This window comes from Centrocercus urophasianus, unplaced genomic scaffold (genome assembly GCF_019232065.1).
Source record: "Centrocercus urophasianus isolate 14NV4802_14NV808 unplaced genomic scaffold, USGS_Curo_1.0 seq_10, whole genome shotgun sequence".
NCBI lineage: Eukaryota > Metazoa > Chordata > Aves > Galliformes > Phasianidae > Centrocercus > Centrocercus urophasianus.
Window position 1 is genome coordinate 17,706,676 of NW_024884142.1, and position 26,485 is coordinate 17,733,160.

General features: G+C 37.9%; 1 protein-coding gene across 1 annotated transcript in view; it reads right to left on the reverse strand.

Annotated features, from left to right (window-relative positions):
- Positions 1–5,239: 5,239 nt before the first annotated feature.
- Positions 5,240–26,485, reverse strand: part of DST (dystonin) — a 293,027-nt gene continuing 271,781 nt past the window's right edge. Inside the window, 13 exon segments of the mRNA XM_042829656.1 lie at positions 5,240–6,308; positions 8,045–8,168; positions 10,709–10,819; positions 11,263–11,456; positions 14,407–14,524; positions 18,492–18,566; positions 18,738–18,892; positions 19,956–20,118; positions 20,422–20,585; positions 21,416–21,545; positions 22,361–22,549; positions 23,377–23,520; positions 26,010–26,138. Of these exon segments, the coding sequence (XP_042685590.1) occupies positions 6,043–6,308; positions 8,045–8,168; positions 10,709–10,819; positions 11,263–11,456; positions 14,407–14,524; positions 18,492–18,566; positions 18,738–18,892; positions 19,956–20,118; positions 20,422–20,585; positions 21,416–21,545; positions 22,361–22,549; positions 23,377–23,520; positions 26,010–26,138 (1,962 nt within the window). The 3' untranslated portion in view covers positions 5,240–6,042.

Sequence of the window (26,485 nt, forward strand, 5' to 3'; positions counted from 1 at the left end):
CTAAACTGAGCTTATTTAAGATGCAAACAAAGAAAATAAAATGCACTGAAGTAATGTCATGTCTTTGGGGAAAATCCTGTTGCATTATCTTCCTCTGACGCACTTAAATGGAAGAGAAACACACCACTGTGCTATTCTGTACAGTGACTTACGGGTGTAAGCAGTTTGGGTCTCAAGGACATGCGTGGCCTGCCAGTGTCCCATGAAAGATGTGTTCACTTACACTGATACACACAGACCTCTAACAGCTCTCAGAAAGAAGTTATCAGAGAATCCAAAGAAAATGAGATTGCATGTAAAATGGGCAGCAGTGCTGCAGGGAACATTTTGGTTCATACCTGATTTTGATGCTGAAAGATAGAAGAATTGTCCAAAAGTTCCCAAAGCATTTGACAGAAATGAAAAAACTGGATTCTCTGCCCCTCTTATATGATTCCCCTAAATGTGACCAGGAATGGTGCTGGATTATGCAATGTTCCATGATTTGCATATACCTAAAACATACTTAGTATGCCAAAAGGGTATGTAAGTGATAAAAGCCACAATGATTTCAAAGCTTTGGTGCTGAAAATCCCCCCCCCCTTTACACTTGGATAGAAATAAACCCATTAATTTGGAGTGGGATTCACTCTACTAAAAGCTAGTTGGCTGGGGCTGAGCTAGTCACCATGGGCCCCGTGCAGTCAGCAGAAAGCAATGCACACCTCCCGGGAGGCAAGATGAATCACAGCAGCGTAGTGATGCTTTTTCCAGAGCACCCTTCCAACAAGGCGCTGCGGGAGCCTCAAAGCCAGCGCCCGTAGCTTTATGTTAAAATCTGTCAGGGGCTCCACTGCAGACCTCTTTCTTCCTCTAGCACCATTAAAAACACTTTCTTCAACACTGCTTTCCTTAGCTTTTAACATGCTATTTACCCTCATTAAGACCTTACTTCCGATCCTGTAAGTGCTTACTTCAACAGCTTGTGGTGAGCAGCCTTGTTGAAGTCTTCAGAAAGCCATGTGGTCTATCTCAACGTCCATGGACGCCGACTGATCCTTTCAGGAGCTTTCCAGGCAGTTTATAAGGCATGCTTTCTCTCTAGAAACTAAATCAATTCCTCTACAGCATATTTCTTCAGGTTTCCATTAGTACATCATTTATTATTACTTTCACCACTTTTTCCAAGCCCAGACTGATCAGCAGTTTCCTAGACCTAACCAGTGCCTTTTAAGAAAAGAGCTGGCATTCTGTTCAGCACTTTCCAATCCTCTCAGAACAAGTCTACCTGAAAGGAAGGCTACAGACAGCAGCACAGCTGCTTCACCCTCCTGCAGAAGGCTTGGGTGAACAGTACCTACTGCTGGTAGTGCTACCTTGTTCTGTTTATTTAACTGATAACATTTTCACCAATTCAAGTTTGAAGCTCTTCCAGCCAGCTAATGAGTTCTCTACATACATACCAGCTTATATTTTTTCCCTCCTCATTTTGAACACACTTGTTTCCCATCTTACACTTGGATCATAGACTTTTAAATACAAGAATATTGCTTTATCATATGAATTCACTGCTTTTTAAAATAACCCAGACAGCACAAACTTCCACAAGTCCCTAGATAACTGTCATTCTGCCAATAAAAAGATGATTTCGAAATGCCACAATCAAGCCCCAAGAAAAGGTGATGGGGGGGAAGGGACGAAGAGAGAAAGATGTTAGATACTTTTCTAAATGCTGTAAACATATAATGACCTCTTTAAAAAAAAAAAACAAAAAAAACCCCAACTCCTCCAAGTCAGTGCTTCCTGCCAGGAGACAGCTATCACCACTCTGGTTGCCTCTTCCCAGAGGAAGAAAATACAGCGTTGATGTTGACAGGGCCTGATTTATGGTCTGAGGTTCTTACTCATATTCAGTCATCCCAACATTAAGAACACATCTATTAACTTGCTTGTACTTACTCATCCAGGATGCCAGTTAGATTACACAATTCACCTCCATCACTCTTCCCTTCAGCCTTCAAATACAAAAGCACAGCTTAGCACCACAAGCTACAATTCAGACTATTTAAACAATTTCAGTTCAGAAGAACCTACTTAATTGTGGAAGTATGTGCCCCAAGACTCTTCTAGCTTCAGGTCAGATAAAACTTCATTTGCAGCAGCCAAGTTTCAGAACAAGTCTTAACAGAAGGACTTGCATCTACATAAAAAAAAATTTCACCCTGGGATCAGCTACGAGGCATTTTCATACAGGTTGCACGTAATTTAAACTGGTACCTCATCCAGTTTTCTGAAAAGCTGCTTTTCCTCTGCAATATTCCTCTTTTCAACAAAGATAACTTTTTTTCCACCTAGAGATCAGTAATCCATCTGCATTCAACCTCCCAGTGCCTTCAAAGTACACTATTACTAAGAAAAAAAAATCAAGCAAACAAGCCAACCACCCCTCCCACCTGTATCTGCAAACAGCTTATTCAAATTCAGTAGAGAGGATAATTTTCATTAGGAAAGCACCTTTCCTTTGTTCTTCAAAATTTCATTCAACCTAATGCCACCCCCCTCCTTTTAGCCCACAGTAAGAGCAAACATCAAGCTAAACACCTTTACCTGGAATGAGATCAGGTGCTAACATACAGCCTAAGAACTGGGAACACCTGGGAGCTGTTAGGGCAGCTGTGCTGCAATGAGGCAGACCCAACAGATGTTCTCAAAATGCTTGTTTTCCATTCTTGTGGTTATTTAAAGAGTAGTATAGAGAGTGTTCAGCAGTGTGTCCTCTCATCATGTGCTATATTCAACATAGATGAGCACTATGGTCCCTCTCATAAATGTGAGCTATTGGTGCAAGCAATTGATTGCAGACAGTCTTCCTGCTTGACAGGGTAGATGTTGGTAGAAGCAGCTCCTGGTTCAAGTACTGCTGCTGCTGAGTATGGTATGGCATAGCTACTTGCACCAGCTTAAGAAATGCATTCATTTTTTAAATTTAAGATCACAGATAACCTCATCTCTACGCTTTTGTAAAGCGATGTGCTGCAGGCAAAGCCTCAATTACTGTCATCTATTATATTAGCATGTAACTAAGAGGTTTATAGTATAAACTACATTGAGAAAGCTGTAGACTATAAGGCATGACTAGCTCTTCTACCTGCATTATTTTTACTTGCAGGTTTCATCTGCAGATTTTTGAACATCTTAGAGACATGTGAAGACATGAAAAACAGCAGTGCATAACAAATTAAATGAGAGAAAAGGGAGCTAAGAACTGAACCAGCTTTTCCCAGTGCTAAATACGCCTCAGACACTGAACTGGTTCTCACAGTCACTAGCTTTTCAATACTTCCTTCCTCCCTATTGCCACTGTTTCTTTGCTGCGCTGAAAAATCTCAGAACTTATAGATACGAGAATCTAGACCATGCTAAAGCGTTGTTCGTACAGCAGACTGGGTGAATTTGTGTTCAATTTCTGTTGGAAAACAATAACAGAAGGAAATGCATCTGCTGCAATTAGATGGACTCGGTTATAGGGCTTCTGTAGACCCTTCCTCTCATTTATGCTGGGAACATAGAAAAAATGTTTTTGAATTACAGGAAAATGAAACAGAATAGCACAGATTTCTTTATAAAGTGAGTTCAATAAAAAACAAGTTGTTTATCTCTTAATGTGGTTTCACATCCCTTAGATTCTGCTGGTAGGTGGCGTCTCTGACTCACTGCGACTTCAACAATTTCATTTTCTTCTTGGTAAGTCTTTGGCCACCAGGACAGCGGTCAGCTAATCCTCATTTCTACACTCTTTACTCCTAGTTTTAAACTAATAATTAAGCGTATTTCCTAGAATGTCAGGGGGAAGTTCTTTACTGAGAGAGTGGTGAAGTGCTGGAACAGGTTGTCCAGAGAGGCTGTGGATGCCCCGTCCTTGGAAGTGCTCAAGGCCAGGCTGGATGGGGCCCTGGGCAGCCTGATCTAATACTGATCTAGTGGTTATCAGCCCTGCCATGGCAAGGGGTTGGACTTGATGATCAGGGTGCTTCAGGCATACACCAACACTACTCCATGAAGACCAGAGCTCATGGAGTGACAGAATATCCCGGGTTGGAAAGCACCCATAAGGACCATTGAGTCCAGCTCCTGGATCCATACAGGATCACCCAAAATTCAAATACTACATCTGAGAGCATGGTTAAAATGCTTCTTGAACTGCAACAGTCTTGGGTCTGTGACCACTTTACTGAGTAATTCAGCAAATACATGTGCTCCTTCCAGGCCTGCTGCAGTAAGATGTGTCATCAGCGCTGCTTGCTGTGCAGTAGAGGCCACATGGCCTTTCACTAGGGCCTGCCCCAGGCTATGTATTTTTCTTTCCCCTAATTCCACCATCTGCTTTCTCACTCAAGATCTCATCCACTGCACTTTTCCTTTTTGCTCCCTGGTGGAATTTCCTGCCTGTGTTCCACAAACACTCGTAGCCTCTCCGTGCACACCGGAGGAAATCCTGACACAAGAGGATTTTGATTGATCGAATCTTCTTTTGAGAATTATTTTTTCAGTTCCTCATGAACTGACTGGGGGATTCAACTCTGTATTTTCAGAAAGCTCTTGTTTCTAATGAGAATCTAGTTAGCAGAGAATGCAGATGTCATATTGCCTATAGGTAATCAGCTGAACACTAGGGGACCCATCATAAACCAGCCTTCTCCTAACATTCTTCTACTTAAAGCTATGGCATTTTTTGGTACATAAACAGTCAGACCTAAACTGTCTGATCTGTCAAACTAGCTGAACTTTTAGTGTGTCTTTCTGATATTATCAAAGAGCATTTTGAATCTCTAAGGATTCTGTCATTACTACAGCATCCACCCAGCTGTTGTACAGCACTCCTATCTCAAGCTGCATCCTTTTTCCATTAAAAATAAACTATTATTCTCTCAAATGAATGAATCACAAAAATATTTCATTGACAAAAAGAGCAACAGAATTACTCTTTATGCCTTTCATACATGGTGTATATATATCTCACAGTTTAACGTGGAGAAAATAATTATCAACACACAATAATTATACATAATTTCATATCATCTGATATGTGCAATTTAGTGTTTTATTAAACACACACAGCAGCTAACCCAAATGTGATTGCTGTTAATTGGAAATTACATTAAAGTCTGTGTTCCTATGGTAATTATCATTTGAAATAACATGTGCCCTAAAATGTAATGCAGAAATTGATCTTCCTGTGAAATAAGAAATACTGTAGAAATAAAGTTAAGGGACATGTTTATTTCAGAGCCTTCTGCAAGCAAAATTGCTTTGATACAAAATGAGTTCAATAATAATACAGTGCTACCATCCACTCAAGCAAAAGAAAACCTCACATTTACATGAATGCAGTTTATATTGATATTCTTATAGAATAATAGTTCCGATATCCAGAATGTGTCTGGCCTCACCGAAAGCAATGGCACAGAAACGCTGCAAGGTATTGGAGTATCATATCACTGGCAAGTGCTTAACTGTGTGAGTTCTCTGAGAGATGCTGTATAAATAAGGGTACTGTGACTGTGGGGCTGTATTCCTCGGTAGCTTTGACACACATCCTTTAGTGTTTGTTTCATTAGCTCAAAATGCACAATTGTGTCTTTTGGCTTTTTAGTATTCTTTTTTTTTTCTTTTTTTAAAGAAAAATCTTGAGGTATCCTTTACTGTTAACTAATGACATAGTGATAGGTCTATTTTCTTCAGGCTCCAGAGATTTACTGTACATTCAGTACACTGTACATTTGGTAATTACTTTTTAGTGTACTTTCTACACATTACTGTGTACAACTGTTAGTTTACATTAAAACTCTTCTCCCCTCCTCACAGGATATGGCATAAACAAAAACAAATCTGACAAAAATTATACACATAAAATAAGAAGACAAATACACAAATAAGGCCATCTGCAGAATTAAAAATCCACCTCTTGCGATATTTCACAACGATTTCTACAGAATATTTTACATCTTACGAACTTAAATACTTAACGCAAAAGGAAAAAAAACCTTTATGAAGCTAATCATATTATCTCTTCAAGGACCTGTCCAATTTGCTGGCTATCGGCCTTCTCTGGGGAGTTGGAATTTTAGAAGGCTTGGCTGATCCTGGCCGAGAACCTGCTCGGGGTGTCGGTCTGCTTGTAGCTGGCACAGTCTCTGACATATCTGAGCATACAGACTGGATTTCTGAAATATCAAAGTCAGATGCATCGCTGCCTCTGCGGCTACTCGACCTGCTGCCAGCCTTGCTTCCCGCTCGGCTCCCAGGTCTGCTTGGAGTTCTCCTGGTTTCTAGAAAGAAAAGGTACCCAGCAGCATTAGAGGTACAGATGCAAAAGGTGTGCAAGTCTTTGCTGAGTCTTTGGCAATCCCAAAAATTTCTCACAGCACAAAGTAGATTTCAGACTTCTGCCAGATAAGCCAGACGATAATCAAAGTTGCCCTTATACTAACACAACAGCACAAACAATGCTGTCTTTCACTAAAAAGAAGGGAAAACGCAATAAAATGCTGAGACGTAGGACATTTATCGTTGGCACATCCAGTTAAAGAAAATCATCCTGCCAACTCTTCTTGACTTACTAGACATGTATTATCTATTGATTATGAACAGCTAGATCCTTTCTTTCTTAACCATTTTCTCAACTATGAACTGGAACATTTAAGTATCTGGCATCTCCAAGAACTGAAGATTGATGAATCAACATGGGTTGATAGTGATAAGACAAGAAGGAATGGTTTCAAACTAAGACAGGGGAGGTTTAGGTTAGATATTAGGAGGAAGGTTTTCACACAGAGGTGGTGACGCACTGGAACAGGTTGCCCAAGGAGGCTGTGGATGCCCCATCCCTGGAGGCATTCAAGGCCAGGCTGGATGTGGCTCAGGGCAGCCTGGTCTGGTGGTTGGTGACCCTACACATAGCAGGGGGTTCAAACTAGATCATTGTGGTTCTTTTCAGTCCAGGCCCTTCTATGATTCTATGAACACATAAATAAGACATGCAGGTGACAACCCTATTTTTCAAATGTATACTTCTACCCCACCGTCTTTTTGTTTTCCAAATCAAAACCACAATATTGAAAGCTGCAAATAAACAAGGGAAGACTGTACATTCTCCCAAAAAGACAGACTTAGTAAATGAGCTCTCTGCAAGCCTTCTAAAGTGAAAGCTTGTCCAGACAATGTGCCATGAAGAAAAAAACCACAACAAAGAATCTTAAACAGAAAAACATTAATGTGGGTTTTCATAATTTTCCAATTACTTATTGAATCTTTTTTGATCTCGACAAATCTGATTCCCTGAAAGGGCAAAGAATAACAAGCTGAAGCTGAAATCTCAGCTGGCTCATTTTTCCATATCACCTCTAACTTAAAAGATATGGACTGTTTGAGCAGGATTTTCCAGTACTGATCGGTAAGCTCCGTAGAGCTCAAGACATGCAGGAAATGCAGTAGAGCTATCTCCTGCTCTCAACACCCAGCCAACCCTGCTCTAAAGATCCTGGAAGAGCACAGCTTCACACTTTCTGTTTTTTATACACTGTTTTTAAAATCTCTAGAGGATGTTCCATTAACAAGGTCATCTACAGCTGCTCCCTGCAGCTCTTCTTGCAATGAAAACAGACAAGTCATGATTAAATGACCCCTTTGCTCCATCACAGTTGAACATCACTTGGATACTGAAGTTATTTTCAAATGTGAAAGTGAAGTAAACTCTTTATTCTTAAGCAAATGCTTCTTTCTTAATTCTTTAGGCAGAGATATTGGGGATAGCATCACCAAGAATTTCTGTCATGAATTTGCACATCTGGCACTGAACATAACATAATTGTTGTTCAACCATGTGAATAAAAGACCATTACCCTGATTATGTGCAACCTTGGCAATGATAATGTGGAAACAATAGGACAATTACTCCTTCCCACTCTTCCAACTAATCTTCCTCACATTTCAAAGCTGACTCACGGGTATCCAGGTAGCCAAATAAAGCAAGGTGTACATCAAGCTTTGAAGTTAGGAAACTCACCTGCAAACTGAGCTCTGACTCTGGTAGCTGCTGTGGACAGGATGCCACTGTCTTCTCCAGAGTGGAAACCCTTCCCTGATAGATATCCTGGCAGTCTGAGTTTACTTCCTTGAATAGGTGTTCCCTATTGGAAAAAGAACAAACAAACAAATATTCTCTATTTTTGCTACTGGAGATGTGGCCAAGTAATAGGTGTTACATAGCTTGGAATATGATTATCTTAGCAACATTCACTGTGAATCTGAAATACTGGTTTGAGTCAGTATGGACATTTTTAATGAAGTGAAGCTCTGAACATTCCTTTACTAGTTAGTTTTTAAATAGTCTAAAAGTAAATCAAGAAACAGTTTAATAGGCTACTTGACATTAAAATCTAAGCCACTGTGTGTACTTCAGTGCACATATAAAAAGAAAAGTGCTACTTTCTTACCATTAGTTAAAAACATAGGATTAGTTGATGGTACATGACTTCAGTTAATGAAGCAGCTGAAAATTTATGTCTGCATAGCTTGACCTTCCACCATTCTAATTGTTGCTGTAGTGCATTTGTTTCAATTTTATAAATACCTGGTAGTATATATAAAACATAACTACCTAATTTCAAAATCTTTTGCCACAGTGCAGAAGAAAAATACACAACTAATTCAAAAAGTCCTTGCTGTCAAAACATTGCCTGAAACATCTCTGCTCCATAGCTTTACCTGCCTTTCTCATTTCTGAAATAAAACAAGCCTTGATTTATTATCAGCCCCAAACAGGAAGATTTCTTTCAGTGCCACAAGAATGAAATCCCCATTTCTCAAATCACAAAACACATATCACATACTAGATAGGAGTTCTATGCAAATAAGAAGAAAACCACAGTATTCCCATTAATTTAGCCAACAGAAAAATATTAAGTAATTATCCCAAAAGAAGAAATACTTCATTGATGAATATGGCCCCTCAAGTGGCCCAGACCCCCAGGACCAGTGTTCCATGCCTTTGATCCATACAATGGTGGGGTAGAATTGGGTATTGAAAACCACAGTCCACAGAGTGAGCTGGGAGCTGCTGGAAGCTAAGCCCTGAGCAGGGGCCCAGCAGGGGCTGCCTGGCTGCAGCTTCTGGCCCTCCGCCAGCCAGGACCACTTCTGGCACAGCTGAAAGAAAGAGCATACTGATGCTACAGAGCAGACAATCTGCTTGATCTGACAGGGATGGTCACAGTATTAACTCTCTTTAAAGCCAAGTACAAATAGTTAGCAGGCTAAGATTGTCCAGCTAGCCACACCTTAGAAACCTCTGCTCTACAGAAACTGCTTGGGATGATTAACAGAAAGAGAAATCTCTTCATCACCCTGATAAAGCTGCTGCACTTTGGTGAAGGCCTTGGGATAGAATAACCAGGACAAGAGAAAAAGAGATCAAACTTGTTCTTCATTTTTGTCCTACACCCATTGCCAGTCTACACGTACAATACTTAACTGCTCTTGGGCAGAAAATGCAGCAGAATCTCTCAGAAATTCTCTACCCCCAATCCCAATCATTTCATTTATAATCTTAATTCATGGTGTTTTACATAAAAGAAACTCAGTTAAACTACTGACAGTTGTAACAGCAGATGAGAAATACAGTGCCCCCATTTGAAATCAATGTCATTTGCTTTCACATCATGCATATTTCTTGTATCTGTTAAGTACCATCAATTAATCTTACAATTATCTACCAGCTAAGACATGAAAATACAGTAGATTAGAAACAGACAACTGATTTTATTTTGTCCTGTTGCTAATCATCCAAAGCAACAGCCTTGCATTGCGTGCTTGAAGTAATGTATACATACATATTCTTGCAGTGTGCACAAAAAATGCACCCATTTGCACAAGAAGGAGGGAGTGAAAAGTTCTTTATGCATCTTTGAGCAAAGCCACACAGAGGTCATGTAAATTTAGCGCTGGGAGGTATCAAATGAATAGCAATAGACATGAAAGTGCAGATTTGTGAAAAGCAGATACAAAAACGGGGATGGCAGTTTAAGCTTCTCCACACTGAGCCCTCTATCCAAACTAGGGCAAGAGTAACACCTACAAGTAGAAAGTCAGTTTGCAGCTGCTCCAGCTGCAACCTTTTCTCTGCCTGCAGTGACATTAGAGAAGACACTTTGGCTCTAAGCCCATTCAAATTTTTGTCCATTCAGCTCAATTACCAGCACAACCTTAGTTGCTATACTGGCAGCTTTTATTTAAGTCATAGTCTGGAAAAAAGACCCAAGCTCATTTCCTGTAAGTCATCAAATAGCTATCTCATTAGAGCAATGACTGGTCATTACCCCCTTAGACCACACTTTGAGCTGTTGGGAAAATTTCTATATCACCATGAGTATTTTGTGCAATCTTGTTTACAAAGATTGATTATCTCTTTATTTAGTGGCTTTTCATAGGAGATGAAAATTAATTAATCTGAGTTTTCAATTTTTGAAAAGTAACAAACAGAATATAAAAAGAAGTCTTGGGGAAAAAAAAGGCAATGAATGAATAAGTTGCAAAGGCCTAAAATAAAGTCAACGCATTAATATGTAAGGGATTTTGCAGCACTGAAGCACTGAAACTCTAGTGGTTGTTAGTGAAGTTAAAGTTTTAGTGAAGGAAGATGATTAGACTAGAATCTCTATCCTTACTGTACCTCTCCAGATGACCCTTGATAGTCTGAGGATTCTGCTGGCTTAGAAGGAGTTGACGTTTTGCTGTTTGTCAACCATGGTTTACCATAGTTGCGTGTTAAATGATGTGGTGTCTGTATGAAACAATGGTAAATCAAAATATGAAGGACAGTAGATGGAAAACAATGTCATGGAAAAGGCTTACACAGGGAGATCAAATCTCATAGTAAAAATAAAAACTAAGTAGGAAGAGTTGATTACAAATGTTCTGAAACAGAGATGGCAGAGCTTATTTCTAATATGAATTGAGAGGTTTTTTGCTATTTCAGAGTTTATTCCCAAGTCATCAGTAACACGTTAAATACTTTTAGGAACTTAAAGGAAATTTTCTATTCCTGTGTTGCAAACAAACAGTAGGGGAAATATACTGAAAATACTTCTGATATCCTCACAGAATATGAAATAAAGTTGAGATGCTTCTTTCCTGTCATCTAGGGAAAGTTTCAATTTTGTTAAAGCAACAAAAAAACCTACATTCCGTTCGTTACACTATGTTGTTTTGTTTGTTTTTCCTTACCTTTGGTGTACTTGTAGCAACTGCTTGTGGTGGGGCAGCAGCCTGACTTGACAGAGAAGTAGACCTGTTGGGAGAAGCACCCCGTGAAGAGGGTCGTGATCTACGGCCTCTTGGTCTGAAAGCTGCCATGCTCTGACTGGCACCATCTGCCAAGATGAACTTCTCACGCAGCTCCACATTTGTCCTCCCTTTAGCTGCAGCAAAGAAGGGTGTTCATTTAGTGAGAGATGAAACTCACCAAGCTGTTTATTGTCATTTTCGCCATGCCGATTCCAACGCATTTTTACAAGAAATAAAATGCATTACTGTGTAATGCATTTATTTTGGACACGGGAGAATTATGTGCAGAACTTGCTTATTCTAATACTTTATGCCAGCAGGAATGAACCACTGTCAAAGGAAGTCAGCGTGATAATGGAATGCTCAACGTGCTAAATCACTGTTAATCAATCATCTACTAATACACAGACAGAACCTGATGAGCAGTTTTGCTAATTCCACAGCTACTCATTATAAATAATACTTGCTTGGATGTTCCAGGAGAAATTGTTAAGTAAAATTTACAGGAAAGCAGCAAATATATTTATTTAAAACTATGAGATTATGTAGTTTGGCAACATGCAATGATGAACACAAAATCCAAACTGTAATGAAGTAATTGGTGACTAAGCACTCACACACGCATACACACACACAGACATGAGAGAATGTTCCGCAAGAATAGATGCAAGAATGTTAGCATTTAAGTGTATCAGTGTGAATGACAATTGTTTTTGAAAGTCTTCAAGCATGTTAAAAAAAAAAAAAAAAAAGCTCATAAAGCACCAGCCCATTTAGGAACACATTAAGCTAAACATGACGGGTGAGGCATATTAAAAGTTAAACATATATATAAATATATATATAAATGGGAAGGAAATGAAGAGAAAGGAGAAGAGAAGGAGAAGACAAAGAGAGGGATTTGCCAACCTATAGTAGGCTGAGTGGTAATTGAAGAGTTTGATTCCGAACGTAACATTTTACTCCCGTGATGATGAACTAGAAAAAATGACACAGGACATGGGTCACATTAAAGAAAATTGTTAGCAGGAGAAGAAATCAAGTATAGCAGCTGCATATGCAAGGGACTCGGAGCCAAAAGACAGGACTCAGAGCAAAAGCTGTCTTTAAGTGCTCTGAGGTGAGCTCTCAACATTCTCTTAAGCAAAAGGAAAAAGGGCTTGGGTAGACTCAATTGCAGTCCTAAGTAATACACGTGTCGTATTTATCTGCTGACATAAAGAAGTAATACAGGCTAAAAGTTTTATGTTACTAGGCCAAATATATTTTAATCTGTTTATGACAACAGTTCTCTGAAATGTAGTTTATTTACATGTAAGAGAAGCTCTTGGTAGAAATGCAGATTTGCTAAGCCAAGCGCTCAAAGAAAAGCCTGAACCTGCACCACTAAGATCATAGTCTACTTTACATCACTGACTTCAGTCTAATCAGGATTACGTACCAACGGACACCTTTCAGCATCTGGATGATTTTATAGAGACCAGTATTCCTTTCTCACTATGCTGAGTTACACATCTGTGCATGTACATCCCATGAAAAAGGGGCAAAGCATAGTAGCAAGTACTATAGAGGTATGTAAATTACAAGGCTCGTTAAAGAAGAAGGGAAGGAAGGAACAGTGACTACAGTTCCAAATGTCTCACTATATGAAGATAGGGTAATAAGGAAATCATATATATTAACTAGGTATTCACTGCTGTCACTTTCAGCATAAACTCAACTAGGAATTACAACAGTGTGCCCATCAATAGGCGTGAGACAAGCATTTGGTATGTAGTAAGACGGTAAGCAAAAGATCTATTTTTCATACTGCTGAAAACCTCAGAGATATCATCAGAGGGTTATAATAGGTCTTCTGAAGTTTTATGGATACCTTTCAAGCCTATGGACAGAAGTCTCCAGGCCAGAGTGGTACACGCTGTCAGCCCTTACAGGATTCTGTGGTAGCTTCCTTTCTTTTTTAGCATCCCTGTCTTAGCATGGCAAGTGGTACAAAAACAAGCTGTGCACCCTCTCAGGTTCTATGCTGATCTGTTTAGAAACCCCAGTGCCAAAGCAGAAGTTGCGTCAGACAGCTGGCTCTGGAGCAAAGTCTACAGGACAGTCAACATCTTTCTCTTCACTACTATGTCTCTCCCTTGAACTCAATGCTATTACATCATTGATTGTAATTTCAGAGAACTCCTGAGAGGTAAATTGGAGTGAATTTAATTCTGCTACTTAAGAGGATAGAATGACCTAGTTATGCAACATTAGTTAGTCTGAACACAATATTCTTTGGAATCTTACTATTCTTACTATTCTTTGACTTGCATCTCTTCCACTAACTACACTGTCAAATGACTTCCTTCCTGTCTCCTAATATTCTCTCAGGAACGGTGCCAGACAGAGCCTACCTACCTTCCCTCCACAGAAGTAGGCAAACTAAGATGTCACTAAGTCTCCAAGTACTGATAAAACAATCCATTTGACACAATGCCCTGGAGTGTATGGTGACAGAGCACTCCCTGCTTCCTCAGAACACTAAGTTCTCCTGATCACAGCAACTTCTATTTGCTTTGTACACGGCTCAGAGCTCTGCAAAGTGGTGCTGGGGAGAATGCCAATGAGGAGACAGGGCTATATAGGCAGAGACTGAAAGCGTGGGTGCAGCCACTGGTGAGGGAAGTTTTTCTATTGTTATTCTTTTCAATTCAATTGCCTTCTTCTGATTTACGGCCTGAACATTTCCCTCCTGCTAAGAAGGTTTAATTGGACATATCTTATGCTACTTCTGCCAAGTCATACAAGCAACTTACATGCTATAAACTCTAGCTGGGCTAGGTTCAATTCTCAACTACACCACTCTAACACTGGTGGACAAACTGCGCAGAAGACACCACAGTTATTCTGTACATACATGAGTGCAAGTGTAGAGGATCTTAACTATGGGATTTAAAGTTTACAAAAACAGATCATTATGAGACATTAAGTGAGATGCTGTTTACAGAACTGGCATTTCATACATTTCTATCTCAAGACAATGAATGATGCCTGTAACCAAACAATTATCTACACGTCCATTTCAGCAATCTTGTTACGTACCCCTGCAAGGATCATTTTTCACTAAGAACTCATCAAGTGCCATCCAGCCACCTCCAACACGAACCATGACTGTACTTCTTAGGATACGAACAAGGCGTAGTTGTTGAGAGTCACCAAACTGCAAGAAAATCAAACAACAGTTTGAGGCTCTCAGTCATTCAGATACAGTTCAATGCTCATAGCTTAAAAATTAGACATTTTTAAAAAGTTTGTTTTTATATTTGATAATTAGTAAATGCTAAAACTCATTATTTATGCAGATTATTAAAGCTGTTAAGATTTCAAATCAGATGCTGCTGAATTAATCCAAAGGAGATGGCAAGATGGTAAGAAAGAATTTCAGATTTAATTTTATGGTTGATTCTGAAATGTCTGATGTCAAACAGAAAGCAAAATTAGTAACACGCCATTTAATTGGTTACAGTCTGCATACGTACAAATTAACAAACACCCATTTGCATTATTTTACTGTTGAAATCTTACGCAAACTCTCGTAATTACACAATAATCTGGCTGTTAATGATATCAGCTGAAAGGAAGGCAGTATTGCTTTTAATGATCAATAAAAGGGCTAGAAATTAAATTTACAATGTGTGCTGCACTATTCAGTTGATTAATTAGAAGGATATTTTCAGGTTATAGCATCAACATTGCTCTCCTATAGCTAGGTACATGAGAGGAAGAGAACATTAAAAGAGCAAGGTGTCATCTTCAGCTATCATAACTATCTTTTACAAACACTTAGAAACTGTCACTCCTCTGTCTACACACTGAGGTTCTTCACAATTTGGAGATGCACAAAAGCCTATTTTACACTAACTCTTCTACTGTTCGATTCTTCCTTAGGGTTGATGTCCAGGCCTAAGATATGCTTGTTCTTTATGTCTGTATAACAAAATCTGCATGCAGTATCTCAGTTCAAACCTAGATCAAAGAAAAAGCAACCAAAATGTTGAGCTCTCAATCTCATGAAAACTAACTAGAGGAATTCATCAGGTTTTTTTGTTGTTGTTGTTGTTGTTCTTTTTTTTTTTTTTTTTTTTTTTTACCAATGTCACTAAAATATTTATTTTGACATCAGATCATCAGGCCAGGGGCTCTTACATGCAAACATGCAGAGCATCTACTGAAACCAATACAAGTCAACTATGCATTTTTGGTACAGTATCTGCTCTGATTCTGGGAGAAAGCTATCCATAGTTCAGCTGTACCTACTTGCTTCAGTAAGGGGACTGAAATGCTTTAAGTGTAAAACACACAAATATTTTCCCTACAAGTTTGGCTGTTTCTTAACCCAAGGAGAGAGAATATGTTTAAAGGAATATTACTTTTAGGAACCAAACAAAGCAAAGTTTGCTGCTTAATTTGATAGCAGAAAAGAGTTTATTATAAATAAGAACATTCAAATGATTATTATCTGTAAGGGCTTTTTAATCCTTCATTCAATAAATGTGATACCAAAAAATTGTATATAAATCTAGATTACGTTTAAAATGGCATCCAAATTGATGCTGTTTATTTGTACTGGCTTATTTCTCAAAGGAGTATTTTCAGGTGGTTCTAAAGACTCTATCTTTCTTCTTTTCTTTACTTTTCCCCCCCTTTTCACCTTAGTTCTTCATTTAGACTCCATCAAGCAACTCTACTAAGCGACAGATACCATATCCTTCAGTAACTGCCTAGGCTGTAGTTAATTCAGACACTGGGACTTCCGGAGAATAACAGAGGTGCCTCTCAAGGCACTTTCTCAATGGTAACTCAGTCAACTTCCTTATCAAAACAGCCTAGACACCAACTTTCCTTTAATACTTAGAGATGTTCCCAATAACTGAAAATCAGAGGTAAAAAACACAGAGATAAAAACTGCAAGGAATTAATCTACAAAGAAGTCTTCATCTGACAGAAGCCATATAACACCACTGCCACTTGGCCAACTTGCTGTAGGTGATTTCACTGTGATGCTGTTTAGCACAAGCAGAAGTTGGATGCTCTCTCTCTCTCTCTCTCTCTCACAAAAAAAAAAAAAAAAAAAAAAAAAAGCTGCATTTTTTTTAGTTCTGTGAGTACAGACGGCAAATAAGAGGATTAACACAATTTCAAATAATCTTTTCAAATCAAGGCACGTTCTATATATGGAAAACATTTTCAAGAATTACTTAGATACATTGCTTGAGGCATGTGGTAAGATTATCCACTGCTCTTTGTGCTTTCTTCCACACTTCAACAAGCTTTGTCAATAAATGAAAATGCAACTACATTCTCAACATCTCTAGATTTAAAGTGGCTAATGCCTTTAACAGTAGAATATCCAGAATGGATTTTATGTATTATTGTCTCTATAAGAACACGTATAAGATCCTTATGACAACAGCTACCTTTTGCCTAAGCTATTTCCATTCTCACCAGGCCACCATGATCTAACAATTAAAGCAGCAGTATATCAGTATGTGCCACAGGAGTAGCACTAATTAGTGGCACTGTACAGCACCACTGCAACCTGACTTACTGATTAGCCAGCTGACAAAGGTCCAATACATTACAGACTTCTTACAGCTCTTCAAAAACACACACACAAAAAAAGGGAACAGTCTAAGCTGAAGCAGCAAGCTTTTTTAGCCAATGTCCAAAATATGTATTGAATAATTCATTCTGTTAGTCCACAGCATCAATTAGGTCCAACCATCAATTAGGTTCTTAATCAGTCTGCTTGATTGCACAGGGGTTTTATTAAAAATGAGAATATTTTTCACCTTGAGTTGCAATAAATAAATGATATCATCATTGGATTCATGGTTACTGTGATTGGTCTTTAGTGTGATAGCCTAAAAAACAAAATATAGACTTTTGAATCACTCCACTATAAAACTGATAACTGATAAAATAATGTTATTCTAAACTTGAAATTTAAAAACTCAAGATTTTTAATACATAAATTCTTGCTGACCATTATCTGGTTCCTTTAAAAGTAATCTCCTTATTGAGGAAGATGGTCAGGAAAAGCAGGTTGGGAGGTTGAAGGGAAGAAATCCTGAGACAAGGAATGCTCCATAGCATTTAAAGAAGCACCACAGCTGACCAGCAATGAAAGTAGCTGAAGATGAAGGGATGGTAAGACGGACCATTGCAAAGCTTAAACCACTACGTGTTAGAGGAAGAATAAATAAATAAATAAATAAATAAATAAATAAATAAATAAATGAAGGATAACTTCATAACACATTCCACTGGTTTATACCTGATTTCCCAGGAAGAACTGATAAGAAATGAAAAATGGAAGAAAGACACGATTAGTTTACAGAAAATTCTCTACATGGCTCTAGAACACATGCAAACTAACACATCAGACATTCTAAATAAAGTATCTAGTTCAGAGATGAACAGGTAGCTAGCTACCTGAAGACTGAACACTGAAGAACATTCAAAGCCTTTCTTTCCTTCCACTGCTGTTTCTGTGGTGTTTAAAAATCATCAGCAAGCACTTAGTAACTCCTAGCCAAACACTGCATCTGAAATTGTTCTAGCTATTGAATCTATGGGTGGCAGAGCTTTCTCTACTTGAGTCTTTTCTCTGTGATTGAAAATTGTTCAGCAGTTATCTAACATATTTCTTGTACTTCTTCAGAAGAAAAAGTGCGCTCCATATAATGATACGTGATCAAACCCACTTTTCTCAAAGATTTTTGAAGTGCAACACCATACTACAGGAAAGTATTTGTCATTGTTTCTATCATACTAGTAGAAAACCAGCTACAGTCTAAATACTTTGGGTATCCAGAAAAAAAAGACTGCATCTTAAGGAGACGTTGTATGCATGCATGTATGTACGCAGTCAGCTTTTAAAAATCCCCAATACACTGAAAATAGTTCCTGTACGTTCAGTGAAAAATACACAGAGGCATTTTCCATACTTTTAGTCTGTATGTTTTAAAAAACAACAACATATAAAAGTGAGATGAGTTTACAATAAGAAAATAAGTAATTGTTCTAAATTTCCTGTAAATTACTATAGCCTATATCCTTGCAGAACCATGTCACAGGAAGAATCTTCAAGCTCAAAGAACTAAGAAGGTCCCTAGGACACTTACCCTGTACTTGTTATCCCCAATCTGTTCCACTTGAAACCGTTTTGCACATTTGCATTTAGCTACTTGTCTTGTAACCTGCAAATGAATGCCACTGTATTAGTACTGATAATACTATCCTTTAATAGATTAATATTACCGCTAAATTTAAATTTAAAATTACTGCTTTAAATTATATAGGTGGAAAACAAAATTGAAAAATGTGATGCTAGTAGAATAGGCTGTTATCACATAAAATGAAGAATGTACCTCATCTTCAATTTTGTCAGCATCTGTGAGAGGCTTGTAAGCATCCTTGTTTGGATGAAGAGCTGCTACAAACTCATAATAATCAATATATCCATCACCATCTCTATCAAAAATGTCTGCAACAGCACTCATTTCAAGTCGGCTTGTTGGGAATTCTGTAAGACAAGAATGACAGAAGCAAAGTTGGTTTTTCAATGTCATGAATATTGACAAAGCCATGAATGGTTTCTTCAGGCACTGGGTGATGATGCTCATTTTTTTTTTTAAAAAAAAAAAAGTCCAGTGACTTTCAAAAAAGTATAGGAATCATTTTGAAAAAAAGACAGGATCGCCAATGTTACCTAGGTAAAAATGAATATGACAGTGATACTAAGGCATGTCTTAAATAGAGAAAACGGTGCACAGATTAAACTGTGCACTTTAACATGTTAACCTTCAAAGCGCATAAAGTATCACAGATTAACAAGATAAACTGTTAGCCAGGAAAGGTCAAGCAAGAATTTCAATGCTAATTAAATTCGGAATGCAAAGCCTTCCCACTTCAGAAACATGCATGGTGTGTTTTGAAATCCTTCTTTGGAACAAGTTCACTACAGCAGATTATCAACTCATACAGAGATTCTCTACGAAATGGTCAAAGAAAATTTCAGGATGGTGAACAAGAATGAAATAATGAGTATTTAGCAGTAGCAAGTTGGTATCAACTGAGTTAACTGAGTAGGCAATTTAACAGCTTGGTAGTAACAGATTTTTTTTTCCTCAGCTTCTGTCATCTGAAATTATTCCACTATGGCAAATACTTAAATTAAAATATCAAAATCACATGAATTGTTTTTGAAAATTATCTGTAAGTTTTATAAAGTATGTTTTACTATTATGAATAATCAATGAAAAGTGATTAAACATTGAAATACCTAGGGAACTGTGGAAATTATAGTCATAGTCTAGTAAACTACTAATTAACCAGTACTATAAATGCGACATTTGTAGTCTGATCCACAAGGGTAAAGAGTTCCTAGGAACAGAAATAGTTTCTAGAATCTAGAAATATTTAAAGTAAAATAATTATAGCTAAAGTTAATGATAATTAGTAACTTACTTCAAGAAGAACATCTGACCTTCTGACACAATCAACCACGCAGTGCATACTCTTATAGACAGTAAGACTTAATGAGATACTTCTCCCAAGTTCATCGTTTAATTAATTTCAAAACTTACTTGAAGAAAGAATTCCATCAATAAACTCCTGCCTTGTTATTTTTCCATCCTGATCTTTATCAATCCTCCTGAAGAAGTCCATTACACGAGACTTCTTATGGTTCATCCATCGCATATATTTTTTCCTCCAAATATCAAAATCAAAGTTGGCAAATTCTCTCAGCTTAATCAAGAAGAACAGAGAAAGAATATTTTTCAGTTGAAATCAATAGATTCAGAAAATCAAAAAGAGACATCATGTGCATTCTTTTAAATAGTTTGTTCTTTAAAATGTTAACTCAGATCCTCAAGAATCTTTTATCTCCTCATATTTAAAATGAAAATGACTACTTTCAAAGCACATGGCAATGTTTTCAGTTAGCTGTATCATACGACAAACACAGAATGTTTAGAGCATAGCCAATTTAACCTTGGTTAAAGAAAATTATGCAAAGAGTATATGTATTCTGTGCAGCCCATTGCTGACCTCTTCAAGTCTGTCCAAGGCATCATTGAGTTTTCTTCTTCTTTCCAAGGCCAGAAGCCAGACTTGCTGCCATTTGCTGACTAAAAGGTTGACCCGTGGATTCTTGGTTTCAATTTGTGCCTGGGCTGCTGATGGATATAAGCCTGGTGTGGGGGAACGCTTTCCTGTTAAAACACAATAAAATGCATAAATCTTACCCAGTTCAAACAAAACAAACATACACACAAAGGGTACTTAACCTTCCTAAAACCACTCCTTGTAACAAATAATGAGCTCAAATCCTGATATGATTTCAACTAATGAGATTTTATTTTTTTTTTATTTTTTATTTTTTAGCATTGCTGGGGAAGGACCACATGGTGGTTTAAGTACTCAACTCTTCTCTAGCCCAAAGCAGCCAGTAGTGGCTGCACTAGTGAAACTTCACAGATTACATCAAATCTTTGCAAGTCTCTGATAGAAAATTAAGAAGTAATCAATCTGATTTTTTAAGCAGGTTCCATACAGCACCCATACACTGGGTAAATATATCTAAAATACAATACACAGTTTCCTCACTTAAGATTCACTTTCCATTCAACTTTGCTTACCATAAGATTTCTACCTGGATCCACAGAGTTTTTTGGACCTAAAGAGCAACATTTTGTCTCAACATCTTTATTTAAAAGAAGTTGTTTGCACTTTCAAATAATTATAGGTTGGCAGAAACACTGCGAGCACCCTCTTGGCAGCTTAGTAGCACAGGAAAGTCTGTAAACTATAAAAGTAAATATTCAAGAAATGTGGGTCAAAATTTAAAAACAGATGTCTGTTACAGGAAGTTACTTCACAATGAAAAATACAGGAGATTTAGACAAATCACTCAAGAGAGAATTTCACCCTATTTACTGGACTGTTCTGCTGTTAATCAAACTTACTAGGTTATTAGCAATCCGTTTTCTTCATAGACAGACCAATGGTGTGTACGACCTACCCAAAACAGTTCATTACTTACTTCCTGCTCTCCCCTTATCAAGGACAGGAATATGAGATTGTACAGGAGTGGGTTCAAGTGCCTTCCTTTTATAGGTCTTTGTTACTTTATCCACATCAGGTTGTTTTCTGGTCATTTCCTCCATGAATGTCTGCAATCAGATAGAGGTGGTTTTAATTAACAATGCACAGAAGTGATGCTAAGAATGTAAGACTCATACAATAGCAAAACATGCCAAAGTTACAAGACCAACACAGAAAGACTGTAATAATGCCAATCTCACAAAACAGACAGAGATAAAATAGAGGCTTCTATATGTAAAAAAACAAAAAACCAAAAAACAAACAAAAAACAAACAAACAAACAAAAAAAACAACAAATAAACCCCCACAAAACAGAAGTATAAGCTTTTAGGACCACAATGGCCCAGCTCTGAAAGGAAGCCTAAGTCTGAAAACAGTTTATGAAACTCCTTTACGCCTTAGGTGTGTATGGTGAGGAGGTGTACCATCAGACTTTTGACTCAGGTGTTCTTTACTGTCCAGAGAACATCTCAGAAATGACACAGTGCTGGTGTGTGAGCTGAGATAAGCTTACGAGCATTCACCACACCTGTAGCTTCCTCTTGTTCTTCACATACATTTTTTTAGATATCCATCAATAAAGCCAGACAGCAACACTAATACTATCACCTATTTTATGTGGTTATTATCACCCCCTTTTCTAGAAGGAATTTGCTTCTGGAACAGTATAAGACTAAATTTTTGATTAATTTTTTTTTCATAACTATGTTGAATAAACTGAAGGCATACTGTATACACAGTAAAGGCTCAATTAACCATCTGAAAAATGATTCAGTGATTAAGAGAAAATAGCTAAAGGACTGACACTTGATTACAAAGCTTAGCTGAGATGTGGGCGTCTGTTTGAACATGTAGGACATACATGACACTTAGCATGCCTTACCTGATGTTCAGCTATAAGTGCTTTAACCTCCTCAATCTCCTGGGGGATAACCTCTTTATCTTTTTCAGTAAGTGTAGTCTCTGCCCACTGCAACCAGGATAGCAAGGCTTCCAGCAATTCCTGGTTAGCAATAAGTCCAGCCAGAGCTCCGGCCAGTCTCTGTTGATGTTGTTTGGCCCAAGCTAATACCTTAATAAAAGAAGCAACACATCAATATATGCAAATGTGAAATTCTTCAAGACGTATTTAGAATTGTCCTGCTAACTGCAAACAGCTTCTGCCCAGCCCTATTTATACTGAATATCAAAGGTGCAAGATGTAGAGGCCAAGGACTAACTGTGCTGGGCACTAAGTGGAACTTCCAGTTCAACCACATTTTTTCACAGACACTCAGGATTACATACTATTAAATGCAGAAAACAGCATAGTTGAGCAACAGACTAAGAACCCGATCAGACCATACATCTAAGCTGGTAAATCATACAGGATTTGGGGTCTGTCTTTTTCCTGGACACTCCTGAAGCCATAATTTGCTAACACTAGTATTTGCTTTTTCTTTTAAACTTCATTTACACACAAAAAATACTTCAGCAATTGAAACTCAGTTATAGTCACTTCACTAATTTTGAAACCCCCTAGATTTATTACATGTTGCACTTAAATCTTTTGTAATGCAATTAGAAAATGCTTCAAGTTTGCCTTGCAGTTTTTCCCACGTTTTACATTTCTCTCCTTGGAAACTATTAGCTTTCCTAATATGGGAGATGTCAGGCACTATTTCCTTTAATACACACAAACAAAGAAGCCTGACCATCTGCTTTAGTTCTCAAAGTTCTGTAAGTTTTAAAATAAAGCCTAGGGAAGCATGGTATTCACATTCATCACTGTGGATATTTTAAATGTTTAGTTCTTAACAGCTGGAATATCTCCTTTCAGTACAACTACCATGTTAGTTGTTATCTGTGTTCCAATCAAAGATGAACGGTTGCAAAGAAGATGGCTTGAGATATACTGACCTCTTCAAACCTTGCTCTGATAATTGTTATCCAATGCTTAATGGTGGTGATGGAGTCTGGATGGCAGATAGCCAGGATAGCTTCTCCCATACCTGTTGCTTTATTCAGTTCTCCTTTTTTCTCTTCCAGTTTCTTCATGAACTCCTAAATCAGAGATAACAATTTCAACTAGATGTTGGCAAAAGTTGAAAGAGAAATCTGAATTATTTCTGCATGACCTAGAATGTCACAAGCCTCTGGATCAATCAAAGTCTAAACAGATTCAACTGGCCAGAGGAAAAAAAAAAGGGGGGGGGAGAGGGGAAGCAAGTTTTGTTTGTCTGAAAATAGTTAAGAATCTTTCGAAAAACTCCTCCACATAAAGTAGTAAATGAAGCTTTAAAATCTTTACCCTAGCATGTGGCTTCCATATAGCCCACCATGCTGTAAGTACTGGAAATTCACATCCCCTTATTCAAAAGAAAAGAAAATAATGCCATTTTAGCAGTGTTGTAGATCAGCCATGCAACGGTTGGATTCATTACTGGCAACATTTCAGAAGACTTCGTTTGCCTGTCAGTTGCAGTAATTCTTCATAATAAATTATCAGGCTCCTAACAGAGGCTGGAGATGTCCAACTATAATTACATGCTCAGACAAGATGACAGAGGGTTTCAGGAGCAGCTACACTAAACCAGCACAAACATAAAGCTTCAGCAGCAGAGGAGGAGACTCAGAGAGAACAGAAACAGAGACTGCTAATTAAGCAGCTGTTTTCGGAGGTTCTGCCATGTGGGAAAAGTCTTCTAAAACCAAAAGGATGTTTACAGCTTTGAGCATCTAAGTTCATAGCCAATGATGTTCCTCGGGAGTCTGGCAGAAGGAAGGGTGGCAAGATTGGAACTGAACTGAGAGTGGAAAGCCAGAAACCTAAACTTTTTCTATTTGTTCTATATATATATTTTTTTTTAATTACTTTATTGGTTTTACAATTCTACCTATTTTTTTCTGTCTATATATGTCTACACCTTGTGTGAATTGGTATGTCTTAGTGAGATGGAAACTGTCAACGTCTCCCCGTGCATAGTGGAATTGGGGTGTTTTTTTGTTTTTTTTTTTTAAAAAAAACACTTTACAATCCCTAATTGAGCTACAAAACTGAACCATGCCTCTGAAAATTTAACTCTTCTTCCCTCCCTCCACTAAGGGTTATCCTAGATTACAAAAATTAAAGATCATCCAAGTAAGATCTTAGACAGTTCAATGTCAACAGAATATTGTAAAAACAGGTTCTACAAATCATAATTACATTATCCTGTGCCTCTACAAATTAAATATGAACATATTATGAAACAGAAGTACAAAAAAAAGTCTATTGTACCTTGTTCTAAATGCCCAGTAGGCTGTGTATATACTGAGATGAATGACTAATTATTTTTAACTATAGTTTAATGACAGGGTTTAAGTCTCAATCATGACACCAGTCCCCTCATAAGACCCTACCAGTTCCTGCAGTACTACAGCTCAAAATGGTTTTGGAAAGGTTGAGGTGGGCTGCAGTGGCCAAGGTGAGCTGCAGTGACAGATTATCGTAAAAGAAACAAGAGCCAGGAGGAAAACAAGCAATGACAATGCTCGTTTCCATTGCCCAGCTTTTGATCTCACGATCTAGATCTGTCTGCATTTCTACTATTTGGCCTTTAAAATGAAAATGGTGGCGGTAGAATATGTTCTAAACTCTATTCAACAATTTTAAGCATGATTTAGCAAATTTAAACATCTAACACCAAGGTTGTGTTGTTCTAGTGAGTATTCTGCGTGCTACTACTCCCAAATTCAATTTAATCAAGATGATTTTCCTTTTTTAACTGTAAATTTTTGTTGCAACTTTCTTCAGGGTGAAGAATACCATAACAACATTGGCAATTTTATTTTTACATTACATTCTTTATATTACTGTCACTGCAATTATACGGAGTTTTGCATGGGCCTAGACATGCTTGTATGTAGACTCCTTGTTGTAGAGGGAAAATAGGAGCTTAAAGATTTTTAATTAGACTCTTGACCTAGCTATGGCTCCATTTCACTACTGCAAAATCAGTTTGTAATCTCGTATTTGCAATACCTAAGGCACTGCAGCATTTCAGTACCTAATGTGCATGAAACATGAGGCATGCTGTTCCACCATGACAGAAAGTTAATGCATGATATCATTCCACTGACATTTACAAATGACCTCGAAAGTATATGGTGGTTAGCTCAGTGATGCTAAGACGACACACTTTTGTTATTTTAACTGCCTGTGTGATAACTGTCAGATATTTTTCCAGCATATATTAATCTGTTTCTAAATGTTTACAGCAACTTTCTACTTGCCCATTGTTTTCTTAGTAAGCCAAAATGACTCAAACAACAACTCAGCATAAGTATGGTTACAAAATTGTCAAATTCATTAAAGGTCTAACTTCGACATAGAAACAGTCGCAAAAACAAATCCTGGATGCTAAACAGAATCATAGAATAACCCAAGTTGGAAGGGATGATAATAATCCTCAAGTCCAACTCCTGGCTGAATATGATTACATGAGATAGACCTTGCCTCCTTGTAACAGATGTCTTAGAACAAAGAGGACCCTCTTCACTTTCTCGCTTACCCTGTGCTGATCTATCAGTGTACGCAAGGCCTCTTCATCATCTGGAAGGACACCGTGGAAACGAAGAGCCTGCTCTGCCTCTGCCAGCCACTCCAAAAGGACGTGAACAACAGAGTGGAATTCCTCTGCCTGTTAGAATACAAAAAGTCATGGGCACGGATGAAGGGACCTGACAGACAGACTGCAGCTTACACAAGCAGACTGAGCCCAGATTTGGAGCCATTAATCATGCAGCAGTACTGGCACATTAACTTTCCATTAAAAAGTCAATGATATACAGTATTACATTTTCATAACCGTAAAAATATCTCATGCTTCCCAAAAACTTATAGGAAGCCTAAAAGCCCAGTCATGCTTTTAGCCATCTGATTTATAGTGTATTTACAGCTTAGTTGAGAATGTCATGCCTTTATGCTGACAAATTACACAGGCGGTGCTCTTGTGGACCAGCTGGAGAAATGAGAACTGTATTTTCT